Raw genomic sequence first — 23,189 nt, forward strand, 5'->3', positions numbered from 1 at the left:
CATATGCAAAATCGGTTTCAAAAGTGGCGTAGAACCTTCATTGTACGAACTAATAGAGAGACACGATTGTTCGATCGAGGACATTACCAAATAATCAAATATCAATTCTCCTAAGATTTGTCATTTTTCGATATCAAGAAATAAGAAATCATAATTTCTTTTTTCTTCGTTCTTGACGCCACAACCTAGAGGCTCGAAACAATTCAAACTGTTGTACAAAAGTTCTGACTGAAATGAGATTCTCGAGATTCTCGGCATTCTCGAGTAACGACATTATTTTCGAAATTTCAACTCGTCTCGATTCGAATTGTTATCTCGTTCCAAACATCGTGATCTCAATATTTCCGATACCTCGCTCGTCTCTAATAAATAATAGCGAGGAAACTTTACAATAATATTGCCAGTTTTTTGTAGAAAGTTCTTGCGTGTCGACGACGTTGGGAATCGGTCGATTACGATGATTTTAGGGCAGGACAATTTTTTGCACGACAGAATAGCAAGCCGTTGCTTAATTTACGATGGCGAACGAAGAATTTTTGGTTGGTCAAGGGCGATCCAGGCAATCGGCATGTACAAATTCGCAAAAGTAGCGCAGACAAAGATGGAATCGCAGCAGCCTGTAATTAGAGGTAATGCGCCGCTTTTGTCGGCGGCCGTTTAATGTTCGCGCGCGACTACTGTTGCTTTTTTTCTCTCGACTTGCAACGTCGAACCATCGATTCGCGCCCCGGCTTACGCGCTAATTAACGAATTATCATTGGAAAGCGCGGTCGCGCGGATTTATTTAGTCGCAATAGTCGCGAACGACGTATCACGGCCGTTAATGTAACAATTTCTAATAAAATTTGGATTACTTGTCGAATTATTCTGTATTCGAGTATCCAATCGTTTCAGTTATTCAAGTACAGACCTGAGAATTTTGTCGTTATGTTCTTTACTTACACGTAGATTATTGCAATTAGATATTAACCCTAACCACGGTGGAAAATTAAAAAGGTTAAAAGTAAGGATTACATGACTGATGAAACAATACGACTGGGGCCCTTGATCGACTCCCCATGATCGTCCAAGGGATAAATAAATAAATGAAAGCGTCGGTTCGTTGCTTCGCTAAAACTTGGAAACCTTCTGTGACGGAAACCTCGAGGATCCGAGGAACGAAAGAACACGTCAAATGCGAACGATTTCCTGATACAGGATCGCCTAGGACATAACCGCGCGAACGACAAGATTTTTACCTCGGACACCTCGAGGCCGATAGGTACTCGGAGTAAGATTTAACGAGGGCCTCTCGAGGCTTTCGGAGAGGAAAACGGATTAACGATAGCCCGAGATAAATGTCGTGAAACCTTTTCGAACGCAGAACTTGGAAATTCTGGCAATGTACCGAGGCAGCAGACATTAATCGGTTGCCAAATATGGCCGTCTGTCGGTTATTAGACACGAGCCGGTCGTTCCTATTGTGTCTAATTCTTGGATCGTAAATCGTAGAGAACTTGCACGTGCATGCTGTGCACGTCGTGCATTACGAGCAACCAGTGCACACATCATACCGTCCTTTATGGTAGTCGGTAATTTGCATTCTCCGCGGATACTAGCGCATGTCTCCTTCGTTGTGTAAATAATGCCTGGTTGCCACGTTCGCGGATCTAACAAGTTTAAGTACGCCGCGCGGTGTCCCAGTACCGTTTGCCCGATCATTGTTCTTGGGCGTTGATTAAAAACGAAAGCTCGTTGCGAGATAAATGGAGACGCGCGGCCAAGTATCAACCCTCTCGATTATATCGCGAAAAAACCCTCAACCCCTAGCAAAAGGTTTACAACGCTACGTTCTACAAAACTCTTTGGCTGAAAACGAAATTTCTCTTCGAACGCCTACCATTCCTATAAAAAAAAACGCATTTTGTTTTGCGTTTAAGTTTACGTTACTTATGCTGCGAGTATACAGACGTTTAAATATATTTTTCATTAATATTATTTGTCCACAAATAATTATTAAACTATGCTTAAAGTGGTTTCACCCCTTAAACGATCATTACGATGATCAGGAGCTTGCTTTAATCGATAAGCTTCACGATTTTCATCGTTGCACGAATACAATTATTCATGCTGTTCCATAACAGTTCTAGATATTTCTAGTAAGTCTGCAAACGCTGATACATAGGGTAATGGGTGTGAACTCGGTGTATTTCCACGTGCAAAAGTATGCAACACGTGGCGCAGAACGTACTCGAGACGCCATGTTTGCGCACGCGCGCTCTTTGAATAACACACTCTCGAAGCTGTCGCGGATGTGGGCTGAGAAAGAGTCCGCGATCTTCGACACCGTTAATTTTCATTTTTCCGCGATGAAAGTGAGACGTTCCGGCTTGATTGCCGCGAACGAGTCAGACGCATCCAGTCGAGGACGTTGCCGCAAATAACGAGCCATCAAAGTCGACAGTGACGCGCGGCTTGAATTTATTGCACCTGCCGGCAGATCTATAAACAGAAATCATTAAGCGCCGTGGCGACGTTGCGTTGCGCACGGGAACGTCGAATTGACGTCGGATAATTGATTTCGAACGGCGCGAGAGAAGAGAGACGGCCTCGCGTTCGCGCTCGCCGGTTTAGTCCGTAAATGGCGGCTTTTCCATGAGATCGCTGATCGATTTGACTGCGAGCTCGAATTTGCCTTCGATGCTTGATCGAAAAATTACGACCAAATATTCTTACCGATAGAGAACTATGTGAGGTACAACGTACGTTTCTCTCTCTGTTTATCTTTCTCGTTGCTGGTTTCATAATATCTGCCGGCAGCCACGAAAGGTTCATGAATAACATTAGCCTCGTCATCAACGCGAAGTCTAGCTTTCTCGTTCGCCGGGACGGACAGCGGACACGTTCAATTCGCGCGCGACGAGAAAAACGTTAAATTGCATTGTGCCAGCCACGGAGGGAATCACGACAAGGAAATCTATCGGTCCGTTCGAGTGACTGACGGCTGCAATTTCTCCGAGTTTCGACGGTTCTAATGGGTCTTGTCCTGCTACGCGATCTAATCGAGAAGCGCGATCGAATATATTCTTTCTCGCGTCGAAGGTGAACGTCACGGGGTGCCGCAACAAAAAGACCGTACGCGAATTTGTCATTGAAAGTAGACGAGCGGCGAATCAGCGAGCAATTATCCTTGGCACGATCGAGCGCGAACACGTCGTTGCTAATTGTCGGTACTAATTGCTTGTCACCACTCTCACGCCGTGTCTCGGTGTCGCGGAGATTCGCGCGTACGTTTTCATTGCGACAACGAATGCTGTCAGGGATACGGTCTCACGAACGCGAGAATTACTATCGAGGAGACGTATACGCTGCGGAAATATTATTTCCTTGATCACCCAAAGTCCATAAAAAGCGGCGCTGGTCGGGTCAATGTGACCCGAATGGTGCTCGAACGTCGCATTAAACGCTCGTGACAATGAGCCGCGATCTAGGAAATATGAAGGAGCGCGAACGGCTGCTCCGTGCTCGGTTGGAATCGAGATCGACACCTCGACTCGTTTCCACGAAGCGATATAATCGAACATGGAAATCTCGAAGGTAAGACCCCCACGCGTTCATTAACATATTAACGCTTTTACAGTCGGCGCTTATTCCCCGTTTTACTGCCGCCGTCCGAGCCCTGAAACAAACAACGAAATGTCCATCGATCGCGCAAAATTCAACGACCTCTGCGTCGGACGATTAATTAAACACACAGCGGTTCGAACGCGGGGAAAATTCATTTAATATATAAATGGAAGAACCGGAATTGATAAAAAATGAAATTTAAAATAGGAAATTCAGTTTCGTGCGCTTGAATTCGAAATAATAGAAGGAATCCCCTACCCTGTGGAACAGAAAATAATACCTTAGACACCGACGGGGCGACGCTGTTGATATTTTTTGGGCACAAAATCTTCCGAGCCACGCCGCATCCAGTGTACAGAGATCAATGGATCCCCCCCGGTTGTAAGGAATGGAAACGTTCAACTTCTACGAATCACGTCCGAGGCTCGTGCTAAGGATCGTTACTGTAAAAGCAGCAGCAACAACAACGACAACGGAGCTCGTGTGTCCACTCGCGAAGGAAAGAGTGGGACCAAGAGCGCCGAGGTCCGCGAGGGAGTTCGCTGGCTGCTGTGGCGGGAGGTTGGAGACGATCGACCAAGGAGGACGGTCCAAGGGAAAGAGGAAACGAGACGAACGATAGTCTATGGTCCGGCGACAAGAAAGAAAAGAGGAGCAAGAACTGAAACGAAGCCGAAGCTTGTGGCCAGTTTCAGTCGCGGCGCTCGACCGTCAAGCTCGCCATCCGGCACGTTGGGTACGGCGAGATGCGAAAATCGTCGCCGATATTCTCGACCGAGTGGACAAAACCGGAGTCGACTCTCGCGACGAGCGACGCGTCTGTGTCCTGCTCGATGAACCTCTGACGCGGTCGCGTTCGTTTGGTTTCTCGTGTGGAACGCGAGTTTCGTTCGTCGTTCGTCCAAGTACTGCCAAGTGGATCGTTTCTGGCCGTTGGGAAATCGGGCTCAGGTAACGTCGGGACTCGAGGAGAACGGGCCCCCATTTAATCCTTAGTCGCTCGCCCGACTTCGAGGCGCAAATCATGGTTCCGTGCGCCATATACGATTATTTACGTCGGTGGCGATTTCCAATTTATTTCTTTCGAAACTTTTTTGACATTAATAAACGTGCATCTAGAGGAAAGAACGTGCAATAATATTATTTGATGTCAGAAAACAAAGATGTACGTAGTTAGAAATCGTGCGGCTCCGTCGAAGTAAACGTAGTAGTAGATGAATATGCAAAAAGACTTAACGAGCATAATTTTGTTATTAAACGCTGTTTCCTTGTTCGTACTGACAAAAGAATCCAAAGATGTCGACGGAGAAGACACGGAAGTGATTGTAAATTAAATATAAAGCACCTAAGGGAAAAATGTGTTCCACGAGATGAATGGTTCTAAATAATTTACAAAGCTTCGAAAGAAATAATATATTTCGAAATTTAAATCTGTACTTAAAGAAAAGGAATTTATACTATAAAAGTACAGCACCGCGAGTGACTAAAGGTTAACGAACGTCGTTTCTTGCAGTGCTCGATGCCCAGCTGCATCGTCGAAGCCTGTCTTTCGAACGAGTTCGCCGTCGCGTCGGTTCGTCGTACGCCCTCGTCGGCATGTTCGATCGTGCTCATTGACTACGAAGGAACGAATAGTAACTTCGACAGCATGATTTACCAGCCGAACCACCAGTCGCCGACGATGTCGTCCGCCAGGAAGACGTCACCGCGGCCCCAGCGTCGGAACTTGCAGGCGTCGTCGGGGAAATGCGCGAACGCGAAGGCGAAGCGCGGAAACGACAGAACAGGGAACGAGGACAGGTGCAGAGGAAGGTGCAGAGTGCAGTGGAGCGAGAAACACGTGAAGGAGGGGTTGGTTCTCGTTCAGGAGGCGCAACTCGCCAGGGTGGTGAAAACCGGGCCCATCGCGGAGCACTACGAGATCGACCCAAAGCCGTTCGCCAAGTAAGACCTCGCCAACCATAACTTGACGCGAACGGGATTAACCCTCGAACTGTGTCGTGATCAGTGCTGAACGGTCGAATCTCGATTTCTATGCTATTCGACATTTTTCAAGACCGTAAGGAATAAAACGCTGGAAAGTTTTGAATCTTGAATAGCGACGGACGCTCGAGTCTCACCTTTGAAAGCGATTCCAAGTTTTTTAGGATCATTAAAATTGAAAGCCTGAAACTTTTGAAGACATGAATCTTGAATGTTTAAAATCTCGATGCATTGTGAAAGTCTTGAAAATTAATCTTTATTCCATTTTCTATTTTCCTAAACTTTGTTTACTTATTTCGATAGGAATACCATTAATGTACCTCGGATTAGAATTTAACAGTAGGAATTTTTTATCGCTTGTAATGATGAAGTTGTTTTAAACAAATTCGAAACAACCGAAACGATGACTTAAACTACCCCCATTGTCGTATGGATTACGTCGTATTCAATTTTGAACAAAACCTTAGACATCGAGAGGAAAAAAGTGATCGATTTGGTAAAAAAAACTGTTGTAAAACAGAGTACGGTACATAAATATATTTTTAACAAAATCATTATGAAAAACAGCGAAATATTTGTACGCATGGGATGTCCTATTAATTGTTTGCATAATGGTTTGATTTCCATATAATGAAATTGCGACTGAATACGATTTTCCTGCCACGTCTGTCCATTACTTTCTATTTCTACTTGTACCGGTGCCTAAACCGTATTTTATTGCGTGCTCTATGAATATTCAGAGTCGATTTTTGCAAACAGAAAATTTCGTATGAGAAAAATTTATTGTATATTTCCGACTTAATTTTTAATTATTTTGAAATACTAAACTACTACTATACTATATTATATATTTTTACATAATTAAAATACTTCATCTTCAAAACACTGCTTGGCAATTGACAATGAGACATGTCAACAATAATGATAATACAGCGTAAACGTGCTTGTTTACAAAATGTGCTAGTTCAGACAATAGAAACTTAGCAGAAGTTCCCTAAATCAAACATTGACAAAAATTTCGTTCCGTTAAATGGACTTGAATCGTGAAAAGAAAATCACTACCATTGATGTTCCGCTTTTAATTCTCCATCCATAATCGTATCGATCGTCGATTGAAAATCACGTTAGGCTGGGTTCGAACGACACGGTTTCCGCTATCGGAAATGGAGCGAACGCTTATCCGGTGAACTTTAAATTTGTTTCATATTTATCGGGTATGTTAATGCAACTTTTAATGAGCGGCGTAACCTACTGTCAGCGCGCATTGATAATCCGGCTGGCTGCTCGATATCAACCGCAATTGCCTCTCGTGGCTTTGCATCCTTAATGAAGTGGATTTACTCGACGGCCGCTACAAAGGCGTTCCGTTGATACACGCTGAGGCGCTCACGGATCCGCCTTCTTCTCGGTGTATCTCGTTTTCGGTTTCGCTTCGAATTTGCAGCTTTCAGAGGTTTCCTTTTCTTTCCTCTTGGTAAGCCAGAAACGGTGGGTGCGGGATGCTCGTTAGCGAGCACATTTACGGATCGTTCCCGGAGACGCGAAAGACGAACGAACGTTTCGCGCGGCAAAAACGAGCAAAAGAGTACCGGACGCGTGTGAAACTCGCAGAAGAGCGAAGCGACGAATGTTAATCCCGTGAACGACCACACCGCGTCGACGGTTAATTGCTCGATGTCGTGGGAGCGGCGGGAAGGGGCAGGTAAATTAAAAATGGCCAGGAACGACGTCAATAAATTTTCATAAATTATCTCGCGAGCGCTGCTCAGGCCAAGATTTCAACGCCTGGGAGTCGCGACGGCCGTGCGCTGCACGCGTCTATCGCGCTGTTTAATTCTCTACGATTACATCCGGACTTTATTGATCGTCGATAAAGACGCTGTATTTTTTCTTTTCACTTCTTACTTTTCGATCTATGGGAAAAGAAATTAGTGCAGGAGAGATTGAGGTCAATAGTAACACTTTGACTTCGAAATAACATAAATCAAAAAGTATTTTATAACAACAAGGAACAGATTAACGATGTGGATAAAAGCAACAGAATACTTTATTTGCCTATAATGCAAAGTCTACCTATATTAGATTTGATAAAATTATGTACTCTGATCTATACGAATTTTAAACTGACGAATGGCAGCGAACATGTAAAAACAATAAAAAAACACCAAGGTACAATTAGAAAACTATACTAGGTCGATTTAAATGGATCACTAATACATATGAACTTATTACAATTTAATTTTAGTTTTTGACTTTGTGATATTGACAATATAGATGTAATCGATTATAGAATAATTGCAGAATGTTGTATTGTAATTAAAATGTAATCGTTGTTCTCATATTTGGATCCCGCGCCGGGTAAAAGGGGTTGTGCGCATACGCACAATGTAAGGATCGAGAATCGATACAGCATAATCGTCTGCTAGCGTGTAGTGCGTTCTATTGGTCTGGAGCCGGTAACTGTACGCCAATAAGATCGTTTCGTTAACGCTCCGCGCGGACTTCAAGTCCGAGAATCGATCGCGATCCAGAGGATACATAGAGAATCCGAGAATCTACCGCAGATCTATGAATTTACTTGGTTTACAGCGAACTTTAGCGTTTGAGAATACGGTTCCACGAGCGTTCGTATTCTTTTTAATTCTTCGAATATTCGATTAACATTCTGTAAGAGACTCTATGTATTTTGTTTTGCAGAATGATTTTTCTCCGAGGTAGAAACTGTTTAAATAATTAAAAAAGAACTCGCGTCTGCCGCCGTATATAGCGCGATCTATGGACGGTCTGCGCCCATCCGGTGATTCAGTAAGCGTGATCGCGATTCGGTATCGCGGATAAGCGCGCTTCGGCAGCGCGCGTACCTGGTAATTACTTTTAGAAACGGGCCTTGGATCGACGGCGAATGACGGCGCAAAAATCGCGAGAGGGTGAAGGGCTTGGAAAAACGAGGCTCGCCAGGCCGGTCTCTGAATTGGAAACGATTAAAGTTAATTGCACCCACTATCGGATGCTCGTTACGACTCCCCGGTTATTTCGTTCTTCGCCGATTAAGGAACATCGGTATTGAGGCCCGGTGTACGGGGTATCGTAGGATTTTACGACCTAATACGCCAGTAGGTTCTTTTAATAGAAATAAGACGAAAATTGTATTTAAACATCCACCCATTAATAGGTTTAGAGTTATAACACAAGCATGAAATTTGCTGTTATTGTTTACATAACACAGGGTTAGGTAATAATATATGTGTATAAGTATGTCCATGCTATTTGTTGGATTGACACAAACTGCTAATGCAAAGAATTAATATTACATTTAACGAGGTAGAGATCATTTATCAATTACGTCAATTTTGTGCTGATATTTTGAACATTGAAATCGCACTTTGTGGCAATGTGATCTATACTACACGTAAAGAGTTCTATTAACACTCCATCGACTCTCTGGTAGCTTCAATTTTCAACGTAAAGGCTCGTAAAATTATTTTCTCCTTCCTCAATGAACGTAAATAACAAATTTAAGAACTTACGCTATTTTTTTCGCTATCGTAAAGCACATAAACCTGTGTACATGGTTTCAAATGCTAATGAAATTGCAAAACAAAGAAAAACATAGAACCGCTGGTGTACATCTGGCCTAACGTTAAGTATGCGACGCAAATGCTTGTCGGGCTAGATCGCGATCGCGCGAATCGATCTCTCGTCCCTTGGCGTTTGAGTTTCGATCGTTCGAGAACGCGGTCACTGTGAGAGCTCTCGATGACGAAGAAGTCTGCCACCGCGTGGGACGTTTGCGTAATAAACTCTGGCGCGCGATGCTCGATGGAGGCAGAGGCGCGTAAAAGCGGTCGCTTCGTGAGAGCGTCGGGTACGCGAACAGCCTTCGGAGGCGCCGCGGCGTCGACCTTGTCGAGGAGACGCTTGGAATCATCCGCAACGATCGTAAAAATCAAGCTGACGGCCAACGAAATTTCGCAGCTGCTTTCGTCTTTTATGCATTCGTTCAACTCTCGACAAAGACACGGTCACACGAGCCGAGAAACTTTTGCCGACTGCTTTGTCGCGCATCTCACCGGTCCTTCGCCACGGGTCAATTCATTCGAGGGGATCATCGCGCTGAAAACTAAAATACTCACGAAGATTGGCGTTAAAATTAATAAAAACGGTTACATCGAAAAGTAAAAACTTAGTATACATTTTAACGTACGATTCGTACAAAAAGTTTTAAATAAAAAGAAGTAGAATTATTTTAAGAAGACATACAGTTCCAGGGTTAATAGATGTTGGAAGGTATAAATATACGTATAGTATACGAATAAATAAAATTTTTGACAGCGGACAATGGGCGAAAGTGTATCGCTGCAGGTCTCGATCGACCGGTATCCTTTACGCGGCCAAGTACTCGTCGAGGAACCGATTCAACGCGGAATGCAGCGCCGAGCTGAGACACGAGATCGCTCTGCTCTCTCTCTGTTCGCAATCGCCGCGCGTCATTCGGCTGCACGACGTCTACGAGACGCCCAAGGAGATTATCCTCGTGATGGAATAGTGAGTACCAGAGATCGCGGCTTCCCGGATGCGATTTCGCGAAAGCGGCCACGTGGCTGGCGAAACGAATTCTCGAGCTTGAAATTTTTCAGCGCCCCCGGTGGCGATCTGCAGACGCTCATCGACGGCGATTTGGTACCGCTCGAAGGTGACGTGGTGCACTTTGTCAGGCAGCTAGTAGAAGGACTTGCCTACCTCCACGAGAGAAATATCGCCCATTTGGACATCAAGGTAAGTTCGACCCATAAAAGGTCGACGACGAACTTGTCACGTTTCTCGTATATCCGGATCTCGGGAACCGAGTTCGACCGACGACGTCGCGTCACCGGATAGTTCCGATGATTCCCATCGACGCGCGAAAAGCCAAAAGCTGTCGTTCCGGAGCTTCGCGAAATCCAGGGTGAAGCATCGAGCAGGAATTCGAACATAATCAAGCGTTACCGTCTGGTCGATCCGAGTCCAAAGACTGGCCCGATGCCATTTGCGTTACGCGGCGAATTAACGCTACCTTCTATGTAAGCGAATCCTAGAAATCTCGCGACTGTCAGCCCGAGCTCCGAATACCTGAGAAACGATCGCGTCTAAAAATAAATCCGCGCGATGACGAGGATCGTTTTTTTTTCCGTGTAAAGCGTTCGGTCGCGTCATTGAACTGACCGATACGTTCCGAGAACCACGAACAGATTTTTCATTCGCTACGAATTCGGAGAACGACTGGAGCTAGGATTGCTCGGGATTATGTAGAACGCGACGCGGGACGAAACCCAAATCGGAGATGGCCAGAACTTATCTATTCGATTGTATAATAAGACCGTTGACGTTTCTTTTAGAACGATATTAAATACTGTCAATTTTATGTAGAACTAATCATTATGGTCTTCTACCATTTTTTGGATAACTGATATATTTCTTTGCGATTTCGTTGTTCTATTTATTGGGCTCATATTATCTAAACTATGGTATTAACTTGAATTTCGAAGCTTCAAGTGAATTTAAAAAAAGGATTCAAGTTGAGAAAATTACATTTTTGACCAGTAAACGCTGCTTCTCAGACCGGTGTGCATTGTGCGAACGGTACGGAACTACTGGATAGAGCTTTAATTGCGATCGTCCGTGTCACGACGGCTGGGCAAGGCGATTCCGCGATAAACGGTCGACAAACAAATTGGAATTGCCTTTTACGTCTTGGCCGGACAAAGGGGAGATACATGGTGGTTGTAGTCGTTCGAACGGTTTGTTCAGGACCTCCTCGCTAGCAGGATGCGACAAAAAAAATGGACGGAACTCGGACCCAACTGGAAGCGAAATCCCGACGCGCGGCCCTGTTCCAGCTCGTTCGCGTGCAATTTATTGCGTCCTCTCGATACACGCGCGCCTTTTATTCCAGCAATCACGGAAACGTAAACGCCTCTTAGTCTGCGCCGACTCCGGAGGAGGAAGAAAAAAAAAAGAGAAAAGAAAAGGTTTCGTGAGCGGCGACTTGCCGCGTGTCGTCGAATAAAGCCCGTGTCGCGTATTTTCAGCTTGTCGCACCGCTCGCCGAGGCGACCGTCTTTTTCAACGGGCAATAACGACCGGTCTCGCTGTCTCCGTTGTCTCCGATGTCTCTCGCGAACTTGGCCGGGCTGACGATTTTTTTACGCCGGGCTACATCGACCGTAAAATATCGCGTCGACGTAATTAAGAGTTCCCCGCGCGGTGTACGCCGTGCGCGCGAATACAGCTGACAAGATGAAATATAAATTCGGATTAAGCGTACCCGAAACTTCAAACGTGCTCCAAGTTGAATCTGGAACCTAACGTTTCGACCGAGGCGTCCGATCGCGTACGGTTTGATCCGTGTTTGCGTGCGCGTGCCAACTTTTATCGACGACGTTCCGCGTAAATTGTCGCGAGACTCGTACGTCGAACGTTTCTTATGTAAACCAGAGGTACGGAAAGTACGTACTTTAGTCCGGATTTATTCGGGCCTCTGAAATAAAATCGAAACAAATTTAAAAGTGCATACAATAACGATACTTTTGCCTCGTCTGTACAGTATTATTATACTATGCAAAAATTTTAGGCCATTTACGTTGTAAAAGAATATATGGCAAGACAGGATCCTAAAGAAAAAATGATTACAGAATATTAAAATAAACTTATAAAACATAACATAAAATGTACAGAAAAATAATTTTTATCTTACTAACAATTTTCTGACGTGCTTCATATATGGAGCGAGATGGGACTTTTTAAAACGTAAACACAGTTTTGAAGGAACCTAAATTAATACTCGAAACCAGTAATTATTTAGAATAGACTCCTTACCGATTCCTATTATTTTCTGAAGTTTTTTTTACATATATATAACCCCCGTTCAGCTTTAGTTTCTGAGATATTTGCAAAATTCTGTGAGGAGAAGAGAACCGGCCCGATCGTGTGCATTATTTATGAAATTCTGTATGAAAAAGAGATCGTGGACACTCCTCGAGAGGTCTCGTTATTTCCAGTGGAATCTCAATAATCGCAAAGCGTCGTACAATGCGCGTAGTACTCTCAAAGTAACATCCAGGGTGAAGGCAAAACAGAACGCAATAAGACCCCACGCTTTTCGCAGTGGAACGACCACGCCCTGACTCCATCAGTGAATCACACCTGGTCCCTATCTCGGTACCTATACCTGACCGCCATAACTGGAGCACCTCCTGATAACTCGCGAAATTCCCGCGAAAGAGAAAGGAAGGAATCGCGTAACGCGAGAGGACAATCGACTCGGAGCAAGGAGTTTCCTGGATTCCTCGTCGAGAGATACTCTCGGTGATCGAAGCGGTTATGCTTATCGCTCGAAACATAACCTTTACGCGGCGTGATTGCACTCTTTCATTTTCTTTTTTTTATCGTTGTTTATATTACTATCGCATACAGTGGATATATCGAATTTAGTAATTAATCAGTTTTATTATTTTGTAATTTCATTAAGAACGAAGATACATAAGAATTTTTCTATTCAAGTTGGTCGAGATATTTATAGAAAAAACAAGATAAATATATCGATCGAACTACAATTACGAAATACTTTTATTTTTAAAAAACACATTCATTTTTTACAGTTCACGTTTCGCTTCTTTTAGTGTATAGATTCAGTATGGACACATATTTATGAATTTACCTGTATATCACTTGCGTTTGACGCGAATTAAAAGGCACGAAAATCTTGCTCGACATTCAACGTGTTAATGCAAACGATCGGCTCTGACAGAAAACACAGGCGAGAAATGAAACGCGCTCAGGCTCCAACGTATCTCGCGTAAAGAAATAATCGCATTCTGGTTTATTCGGTAGTTTGCACCCGATGAATCACTAGCTCTATCCGCGGCTAACCTGTTCGCCGTAACTGGAGCACCTCTGGGTGTCTCGCGACAGTTACTGGAACAGAGGAGGAGAAGAAACTTAATCAAACGCCTCGGCTTATTTCGACCGCGCTTAAAAGAGCAATCCTCGACGCTTAATACAAGGGTTGTTCAATAAATCCTTAGAAAAAAATAGAAAATCAAATTATTTTAGGTAGATTTTTTTTTATTTTTCAACATAATCTCCTGTTAGCTCTATACACTTTCCCAAACATTTCTTCAACTTTTTTAAGCCATCTAAAAAGCAAGATTTCGGAAGGTCCTCAAAATAGGCGGTGACCTCCTCGTTCGACGTGAACCGTTGTCCTTCGAGCCATTTTTTCAAGTTTGAAAATAAAAAAAAGTTACTGGGGACCAAATCCGGTGAATACGGTGGATGTTGTAACAATTCGAAGTTTAATTCCACCCGTGCATTTTCTTGATACAAGAGGAAGTTTCTTGCTTCGATCAACAATAAAAATGAAACCATGTGATGGATATAACTGAGACTTTGACAGCTGTCTAGTAAGTGATGATGCTTACTAAAAACAAACCATTTTCGATGCTACGAGCGCCAGGTCTTGGATTTTCTAAGGGCTTATTGAACGATCCTCGTAAAACGATAGAAACGATCGATTCGTATTAATTTGTTTCGTAACGCGGGGTTTTTAAAAAGAAGAATTGTCTTTTAACATCTTTTGTCTATCGCTCGGCTCACCGTGGCGATGTTTCGCTACGCTTAATGGCTCCCGCGGAACTGCGCATCTCGATGGCCGAGAATTTTATTTTTACAGTCTTTTGTCATTATTTATTAACCGCGTGCCATGCCGTGCCGTGCCGTGGCGGGACTACCGAGAGAAACTTTGAATATTCAGATTCGCCCACGCGACGATCTCCAAGGACCCCTCTCGACGTTACAGCCAGGAAGATTCTGCCGGAGCGAATGCACGATCGTCTCTCCTCTTCTCAAGAGAGATACCTTACATAACGCGCGTTTCGTCGATAGCTTCTCAACCCTTTGCGATTCAGAATTTTTTGCGCGTTACGTTCCATGCAGCCTCGAATTAAATAGAGAGAAAATTGCTGACTCGCGATATTCAACGATGTTGTTACGCAAAATAAGAAAACACCGAGAAGTGTCTTACGAGGGATTTGTTGCGCTATAGATGAACGATTTAAAATCTTATCGTTGTTTAGAGGTTCTACTACATCCATACATACTTGTTCAAGGAATTCGTTAGCCAATTGTAAAGATATACGTATAACAGTTTGACACAGTTACTTTAAATTTATGTTTGTATTTCTAAAAACGATCCCAAAACTGAAGTTCGAATCTAGATGATAAATAGTTAAAGTTCAGCTACCAATCATTTCGCGTTGCAGTAAAAGGAACTTAATTTACGAGGGTGACGGGAATAAAGCAATTTTCTGGTCGCAGCGGTTCTTGCGGCCTCTGAATGCTTAATTTTGAACCGCCACATAATTAAGAACAAAAAGTGGAATGCAGAAAGTCAACGTCTGCGTCGCAGCAGCGTCGGTGAGCAACGTACTCGACGTTTTCCGAATAGTGAGGTCAAACGGTGTAGCTTGGCGTGATACAAGACGTCACGCAGAGCAGAAGTCGTGCCACGTAAAAGAACGATGGCCGATCGCGTGCGATTAACTCGCTAATTGTCAGCGTTGTTTATACCGATGGCGTTTACATGGTCTGAAGCCGTCTCGAGGCGAGACTTTTTATCGACCTCGTAGATCATTGGGAATTCGCAAAACGTGAACGCGCATACTTTATGTCCCGCCACGCTTGGAATTCTGATACGCGTACTGTGCAGAACTGCAAAGATGACGAGTGCGTGTATAGTCACAATTCAACGTAGAGGTACCGAGCGTTTTGCAAATATCTCGGAGATTAAAGCCGAACGGGAATTATACGTACGAGAAAAACTTGTTCAGAACGTTGAATTCTATAATATATTTGAAAATCATTTTAATCGATGAGGAGCCCCCTATGATAGATAATTTTTATTTTTTAAGAATTTGTCTCATAAGTTAAATGTAATTTGAGTTACAGAGGGTTGAACGTATCGATTATATTTTAACGTTTCAGCCGCAGAATTTAGTGATGATGGGCAGTTTTCCTGAGTGCGACGTGAAACTATGCGACTTCGAGATCTCGAGGGTGGTTTTAGAGGGGACGGAGGTTCGAGAAATCCTTGGAACACCGGATTACGTGGGTAAGCCGTATCACTTTTTACACGAACTAACGTTTGGTCCCGTAATCGAAACCGAAGGCAGAGACACGTTATTGCCGCGTTTAGTGATTGTGCTCGAGAAACCCGCCTCGGGAGATCTAAATTTTTTAACAAATTTCCGTTCCCGATTCTCGAGGAATTTCAAAAAAACATAAAATATCCGTAATTGTATTTGCACATGGTGTGTATAAAGAAGTTTGGGTCCATGTTTGACACGATAACAATCGTTCTACTCATCATTATTTAACGTAATAGGAAAATGTGTTGCTAAGAAAAATGATATAGTTTTAAGTTATTCATTTTTTTTCTAGTGTAATCAGTTTTGATAGCAGCATTAAATAGAATAATAAATTCTGCGAATAAAAGTATAAAGGTACATTGAACCTAAATCCAATATTTTCCAAAGTATTCAGCTATTAAGGTATTACAATTTGACCTCAATTGACCTTAAAAGACCTTGAATCGAAAGTCGTTGAACCTGACTTCCATTGAACAGAACATGTCCTAAGATTTGCTATCTACTGTTTAAACGTGACATAGCAGTGCAAATATTACAGTTCCAATATTTTTATAACTGGATATCTCGAAAACTATTAGCTTTACGATGTGCATATATACCTTATTACTTTTATTTTCAGAATATATTATTCTATCGAATTTTTTCTTTTTTATTTCAGTAGTCAGGAAAGATCTTTTGTTATACATAATACAAAAAATAATACAAGGGTATTACATCGAAATTATACAACTAGTTTACTCAGTGGTTAGCTGTTTAGTTAACTCTGGAACAGTGATTCTATTTACACTAGATCAAAAAGAGGTAAGATATCTACCAAAAAAATGTAGGTATTTTTTAAATTATTTCTCAATTTATACAGGATATTCGGCCATTCCTGGGAAAAATTTTAATAGGAGATTCTAGAGGCCAAAATAAAACGAAAATCAAGAATATCAATTTGTTGATTGAGGCTTCGTTAAAAAGTTATTAGAAAATTAAATTAAAAAATTTCAAATCATTCACGGAAAAATTATTTTTGGTTGCGGGGGTCAAGTACAATCATTTTTGGTGAATACACATACCCCCGAAATCCTACGTACTTTCGAGAAAAAAATTCTTTACCGAAAATATACTGTATGGCCGGAAATGTTTCTATAACTTTTTAACGATGCCTCAATCAACAAATTAGTATCCTTGATTTTCGTCTTATTTTGGCCTCTAGAATCTCCCATTAAAATTTTTCCCAAGGGTGGCCGAACACCCTGTATATTCTGCTAATAGAATCAGCATGCCTAAATCTAAAAACTATTTTGGGCTTTTGGGTCCCATATGATCATGATAAGAATTACATAGTTGTATAAAACAGTAATGTAACAAAAGTAAAAATTTCGTGGGCCTTATGTTACAAAAAGGTTAACGTTTTGGTATTGAAAATACTATATTCTATCTACATTCTATCAAAAGTTCTACGATTTTGTTCTTTTAGCAAGATTTCGATTCGTATCATGGTACGAATTAATCGCGTTAGAGGAGGATTATCTCAAGCAATACAACTTCTACATAACACATTACAAATTAATCATGCTATAAAAAAGGTTACCCGCATAACGTTATCGCACGTAATAGAATAATCGCGCATGAAGTTTATTCAACGAGAATCACCCGATCGTAGGTTGCATAGTTAACGATATAATTGATGGGCGCCATTATTCTTGCAGATCCTATCAATTCGCTGAATAATAGGACCGACATAGCGAGATGTTATCGTTGAATATGTTAATCTAGTTTAACGTTTCTCGAAATAGCCAAGAACGATTGTATCTCGGAGGTTTGCCTAACAAAATAGTCGAGCTCAATTGTTATCGCACTTTTATAGACACTTAAACTTAACGACACGTCAAAAAGAAGCCATAATACCTGTAATGGTTCAACGAAGCCACACGAGCAAATAGCAGAAAAACAACTTCGTTGTTCCAGAAAATATTGTGGTCGGAGCCTACATTGCTTTTCTTCAATTATCGACGCCCACTGTGCAGTTAATATTCGTTTAGTAAATAAAAATGATATTGTGAATGCAAACGAGCAAGGTCGTTGAACCGATCAACGTCCGCTTAATAGGTGTTCTACGCATTACGATTTTTCATACGTGAAGTCGTATGATTTTATTCGATACTACGTGTAAATCCAAATATAAATTGTATTTTATTACATATGTGTATACCTTGTTTTAAACGACAATTTGGTCGTGTATATGTGTGGCGCAGCTTGCTGCGGGTTAGGAACTCGTGAGAATCGTAGGAGGACAGAAAAGGAAAGTTTCGCCGGGCCTGCTACAGCGGACTCGTCAGTAAGGCTTTCTAGCAGGTCCTGTCTTAGACGACTGAAATATTGGGAAATCGGTCGAGGAATTTATATTATAGCAACCGAGGGGTCGGTCGAGCGCTTGTGAGAGCGCGACCCCTCTGGTGGCGAGCATGGGAGGCGACGCCACATATGTATTTCGTATATTAAATTTTATGTCACTTGCCTTATACGCAAATCTTTTTTACTAATTTGTTTATGAACTGTATTTTCCAGTGGTGTATAAAACTTTAAAAAAAAATGAATGCTTCCACTAAAAGAATCTATAAAATCATGCGTGTCTGAATTTCAGCTCCCGAAATCCTCCATTACGAGCCAATCACGTTGGCCGCAGACATGTGGTATGTAAATAAAGAAACAGTCGATCGAACGATTTATGTTCTTCTCGACCGACATCGGATACTTTTGGACAACTTTACGATCGTTCCAGGTCCCTGGGCGTGACAACCTACGTTCTGTTGACGGGATTCTCTCCTTTTGGTGGTGAAACCGACCAAGAAACGTTCCAAAATATATCGCTCGGCGAAGTGGACTTCCCCGAGGAGCTTTTCGGGGACATTTCGGCGCAGGCAAAAGACTTTGTCGCGAAGCTTTTGGTGCTAGACCCAAGGTAATCCACAGCCATATTAAATCTGGCATATCGAAACCCCCAAATTAAAGAAAATCGTAACCAAATCGACATCAACGATTCATAGACTTGAAAAAAATGGGTGTTTCAGTTCGAAATAAACTCCTTGCATGCTTCGATTCGCGCCAATGGAATTCCCCCCACTCTGTCAAACTAATAAATAAATAAAATAACTTTTCTGCCTCTTTTCGAGGACGAGTACTCCACAACCTTTTGTTCGTTTCAGTGCACGGATGACCGCGAAACAATGCCTGCGTCACGATTGGCTGCGCGGCGCGCCTACGCAAGCGTCGCCACATCTGAGAAGATACCTGTCAAAGTCGAGGGAAGTTCTGTTGGAGCGCGTCGTCAGCCGGGAGAATCTACGAAGAGCAGCGCTTTTGAGCCAAACGAGCAGCCAAGCGAATCTGTCGAGCGACGTCCAAGAGTCGAACAATTGCGACCAAAGCTTGCAGGATTGTTTGCTGAGTCAAAGCGAAATGTGTCTGAGTCACCGTCTCACCGAAAGTCGATCTAGTCTCGAGAGCAGCGAAGGTTTTCCGAGCCCGGCGGAGTCTCGAACGAGTTTGAATTCCTCCAGGACCAACTTGAGCTGCGCCAGTCAGAGTTGCCTGCTAAACAAAGAGCAAACGCAAGGTTTGCTTAGTCGCGCTCAAAGTCGATCGCAGGCAAATCTGAATCACGGTCCGAGCCGAGGACTCTTATCCAGAATACGGAGTCTGAATCGGGTCCAGTCTCAGGCGTGTTTGCTCAACGGAAACTCCTCGGTAACCTCGAGCTCGCTGCAAACGCGAATGATAATAAATCCCGTGATCAGCAAGTCGCGCGAGAAACTTTATGGGCTGAGATCGTTGTCGAAGTCCCAAGGGGTTTTGGACATATACAGAAGTCTCGAGTGTCTGAAACGAAAAAGGAAGAGCTATCAGCGCGCCAAGACCGAGGATATGTTGCCGATCTTTAAACATCTCGGCGCTGAAATCGACACCTCCAATTCGTCCAACGCGTCGATCGAGACCACGCGAGACGTAGACGATATTCCTGCGTTGGACGCCGTCGAATCGAACGAAAACGAAAATATACCCGAATCGAACGCGTCGGGGCTGGATATTGCAAAGGACGTTGAAGATATCACGGAATCCTCGATTATTGAAAATAACGAAAAGAGCCTGGAAGCATCGAGGGAACGATCCTTCGAATCGGAGGAGAATTTGGATTCGTTGAAGTCCATCGAGTCGGATACGTTGACCGAGGATTCAGACGAAACGTCCGTAAATCGCGAAACAGAGTCGAACGCCGCTCACAAACGTCCTTGTCAGAGGCAACATTCCGACGCTTCGAGTCATTCCAACAATTCCGCGACTTCGGACGACAAAGAAGATCGTTCTACGGAGTCAGAAACGGAGGAGCCCAAGTATACTGTGGCGCAGCTTGTGTCAGCGTTCAACAAGCACCAAGAGGTCGCCTCGAAAACGAGCTTAGAGGCGATAATGACGGAGAAGAGGATCAACGAGGTAACGTTTCCAACTGGGACGAAGGCTCTGAGACTCTTTATACCGGACATCGACATCACCGAGAGCAAGATCGTCAGGCGAAAGACGAGCTACAAACCGCGAAAGAATTGGGAAGAGCTGAGGAAGAAGAACGAGAAGAACGAGGGTCTGTTGAAAACCTTTGACCACGATTCGGGGAACGAGGACGACGACACCGGCCACGAGAACCGAGAGAAAACGAAGACGATCGACGAGAAGAAATCGAACGTCGAAGACACGAAGGAAAAGATCGACGAGCAAGAAGTCGTATCGTCTCTGGATCGATGGTCCATTCTACCGCCCATTCAAATCAACGGCGATTCTATCTTCGCCGAGAGTATGGACGTTCGAGACAATGTCGACACAACGATCGACGAGAAATACAAACGGTGCGTAAAGGGAGCCAAGATGAACGCGACGGAGACAACGAGCGAAAAGTCTCAGAAAACGATGCTCGCCGCGACCCCGGCTCGTCACAAAGAAAGACTGCCCAATTTTATATATTCCGAAGCGAGCAAGGACGCTACCAAGAAGACGTGTTCCGCGATCACGAACGAGAAAAGCGATCCGAAAGCTCGGAAGACGGACCGACAGAAGCCAACGTACAACGTGGAGTGCGTGAACGTGAACCTAAAAGACATTCTACAGAGGGTGGACACGTTTCAAAGCACGCCGAAAGAGAACTTGGAGAATTTAAGGAAAAGGACATCGATTGCGAAGATAATCTTGAACGACAACCTGCCTTACGATGGCCAGGACACGAGCAACAGTTGTCGTGCCCGCAGCGATCCACCCTCCAGTTTGTGTACCAGAGAGGAGAACAATAAAGCGAAGCTCGACGTGCCACCCTCTTTCGTGAGATCGTCCTCTTTATCCAGCGACAGCAGCTGTCCTACGCCCTCCAGCGTGCAGTCGGACGTGAACGTCTCTTGGGAGGACGTCCAAGGTACGGCGGCGGGATCGAGCGTGTCCTTGGAAAAGGAGGACCCCGGCAAGCTTCGAAAGAGAAACGAGATTCAGAGGACGTCCAGCGAGGGAAGAAACAAACAATGCACGGAAGACAAAAGACTGTGGGGCAGAGTTTGTACAGGCTCTTATAGCAGAGCGATGGAGAAGTTCAGCAAGAACAGCGACGCCATTAAAAAACCGATCGGACAATCGAACGGTTCGCAACGTAACGAGAAAACCAGAAGGAAAAGCAGCCCCGCGATGGCTCAATACATCAACCCGTAAAAGTTGAATTCTACCTGCACGAAGACTGAATCTAGAGCTTGGCCTTCCCTAATTACGGTGACTAAGACCGGAAGGGAATACGTCCGACAACTAAAATCTTCCTTTTCGCGAATACCTCGACCGACAGGGAATAAGATAATCGACTGGCAGCCTTGCCTTTGATGAACGTTCCGGCGAAACAGCGCCGTACGATGGAAATCGTAACGTAGTCATCTTTGAATGGACCAGGCTGACGGATAAATAATCTGCGAGTATGTGTCATCAAATCGCTCCCGACGAACGGTAACCTGTCATTAACGTCCCACCCGAGCGTCGCGACGTCAAACAAGGCGCTTGTATGTGATTGATCGTCATAGCCTTATCCTTGACTTAATCTCCATATCGAGCAAACTTCGACAACCGCTTCTTTTTCAAAATGCGTAGTATCGATGAACGCGTGGACAGAGTAAGCACCACGGGCAACGAAGTAACGAATCGAAGCCAAGGAAAGTGGTGGCATTTGAACGATGAGAATGTCGTTCGTCTTTTAGAATGACGTTGTATCGCGGGTACAAAGAGCAAATAATAATGGAAGTTGAGTTTTTAGATTTTTGCGACGTACGAAGAGATAAACAGCGACGAAAATAGTGCCAAATGCGCTCGACAGACGCATCACAATTATGAGAAGCATCGAGGTAGCGAGGATACGATCACGGCCGCGATTCCTTTACGAGGATAATTGCAATGTGATTCATTCTAAGCAAATTGCGAGTTAAACGAACGCGACGGTAGCAAAGTTCGGTGTAAAACGATGAAAAATATGCATTTCTTCGTTATACGTTTTGTACCTCACTGTACGAAAACTTAATAGTAATTGATAAAAATAGAAATAAAGAAAATACAAAAAAAATATAGGTAATCAAAGGACGCGATAGACTTGCGTTCAAGAAAGTTGCTCACACAAGAGATCATCTTCTTACGATACGACTCTGTCTTTACTAATCCGCTCTTATACAGGGTATTCCATCTGAATATCTCCTTTAATTGTGGTGATACAACAAATATGAATCGTGTTATCGAGTTAAAAATACGTTTTTACGTATGTACATGATATAACCTTTGACTTCGAAAAGTAAAATGAAACGAAAAATATTTGTCTTTCGAGATCACAAACTTCAGAGTAGGGCTGGAATATGATCCAGATAAAACACACAAAATATTCAGAACTATGGCCTTTCCTACACTGCATACGGCCCTGATAAATCAGCTTGGTATTTGACGCTTACGCAGCCGGAGGACAACAGAATAAACACTTTTTGTGCCAGTTATTTATATGTTGTATCTGTTGACACAGCAAATGGCTTAGAAAAGATTCTCAGATAACATTGAATTCTCCAAGGATTTAGATGATCTTGTTTAGGTAGAATATCTTACATATATCGAAGCTCATATAATTGTTAGCTATCGCGATTTAATTGGCACGACGAAAATGTGTACTTAAATTACTTCGCAGGACTAGTATTTTATAAGAGCCGATATAGCCTTGCACTTCATTTAGACTTTAATCAACTCTTTCAACTTTTGTATCGAAGATATCTCAATAAAGACTCTTTCTCGTTAAACGTCTACATGTCGTTGTCGACACATTATTTCGTAAGTGTATATAAAAATTGCTCTAATTAAAAAATTACTAATATATATCAATGA

General features: G+C 43.3%; 1 protein-coding gene across 1 annotated transcript; it reads left to right on the forward strand.

Moving 5' to 3' along the window:
* Window positions 1-4,256: 4,256 nt before the first annotated feature.
* LOC122401725 (serine/threonine-protein kinase GIN4-like) lies at window positions 4,257-23,175 on the forward strand. The gene is made up of 8 exons (XM_043404052.1): window positions 4,257-4,557; window positions 5,120-5,550; window positions 9,922-10,134; window positions 10,227-10,365; window positions 15,610-15,736; window positions 18,406-18,454; window positions 18,544-18,723; window positions 18,968-23,175. The coding sequence occupies exons 2-8, from the start codon at window positions 5,126-5,128 to the stop codon at window positions 21,501-21,503; spliced, it is 3,669 nt and encodes a 1,222-aa protein (XP_043259987.1). The 5' UTR covers window positions 4,257-4,557; window positions 5,120-5,125; the 3' UTR covers window positions 21,504-23,175.
* The last annotated feature ends 14 nt before the right edge of the window (window positions 23,176-23,189 follow it).

This window comes from Colletes gigas, unplaced genomic scaffold (assembly GCF_013123115.1).
Source record: "Colletes gigas isolate AHSC1104 unplaced genomic scaffold, ASM1312311v1 Colletes_gigas_Sc00027, whole genome shotgun sequence".
NCBI lineage: Eukaryota > Metazoa > Arthropoda > Insecta > Hymenoptera > Colletidae > Colletes > Colletes gigas.

Coding starts and splice junctions, on each gene's coding strand:
- LOC122401725 (XM_043404052.1), top strand. CDS start 5,126: ATGCCCAGCTGCATCGTCGAAGCCTGTCTTTCGAACGAGTTCGCCGTC. Junction 10,135..10,226: donor ATTATCCTCGTGATGGAATA/GTGAGTACCAGA, acceptor GAAATTTTTCAG/CGCCCCCGGTGGCGATCTGC. Junction 18,724..18,967: donor CTTTTGGTGCTAGACCCAAG/GTAATCCACAGC, acceptor TGTTCGTTTCAG/TGCACGGATGACCGCGAAAC.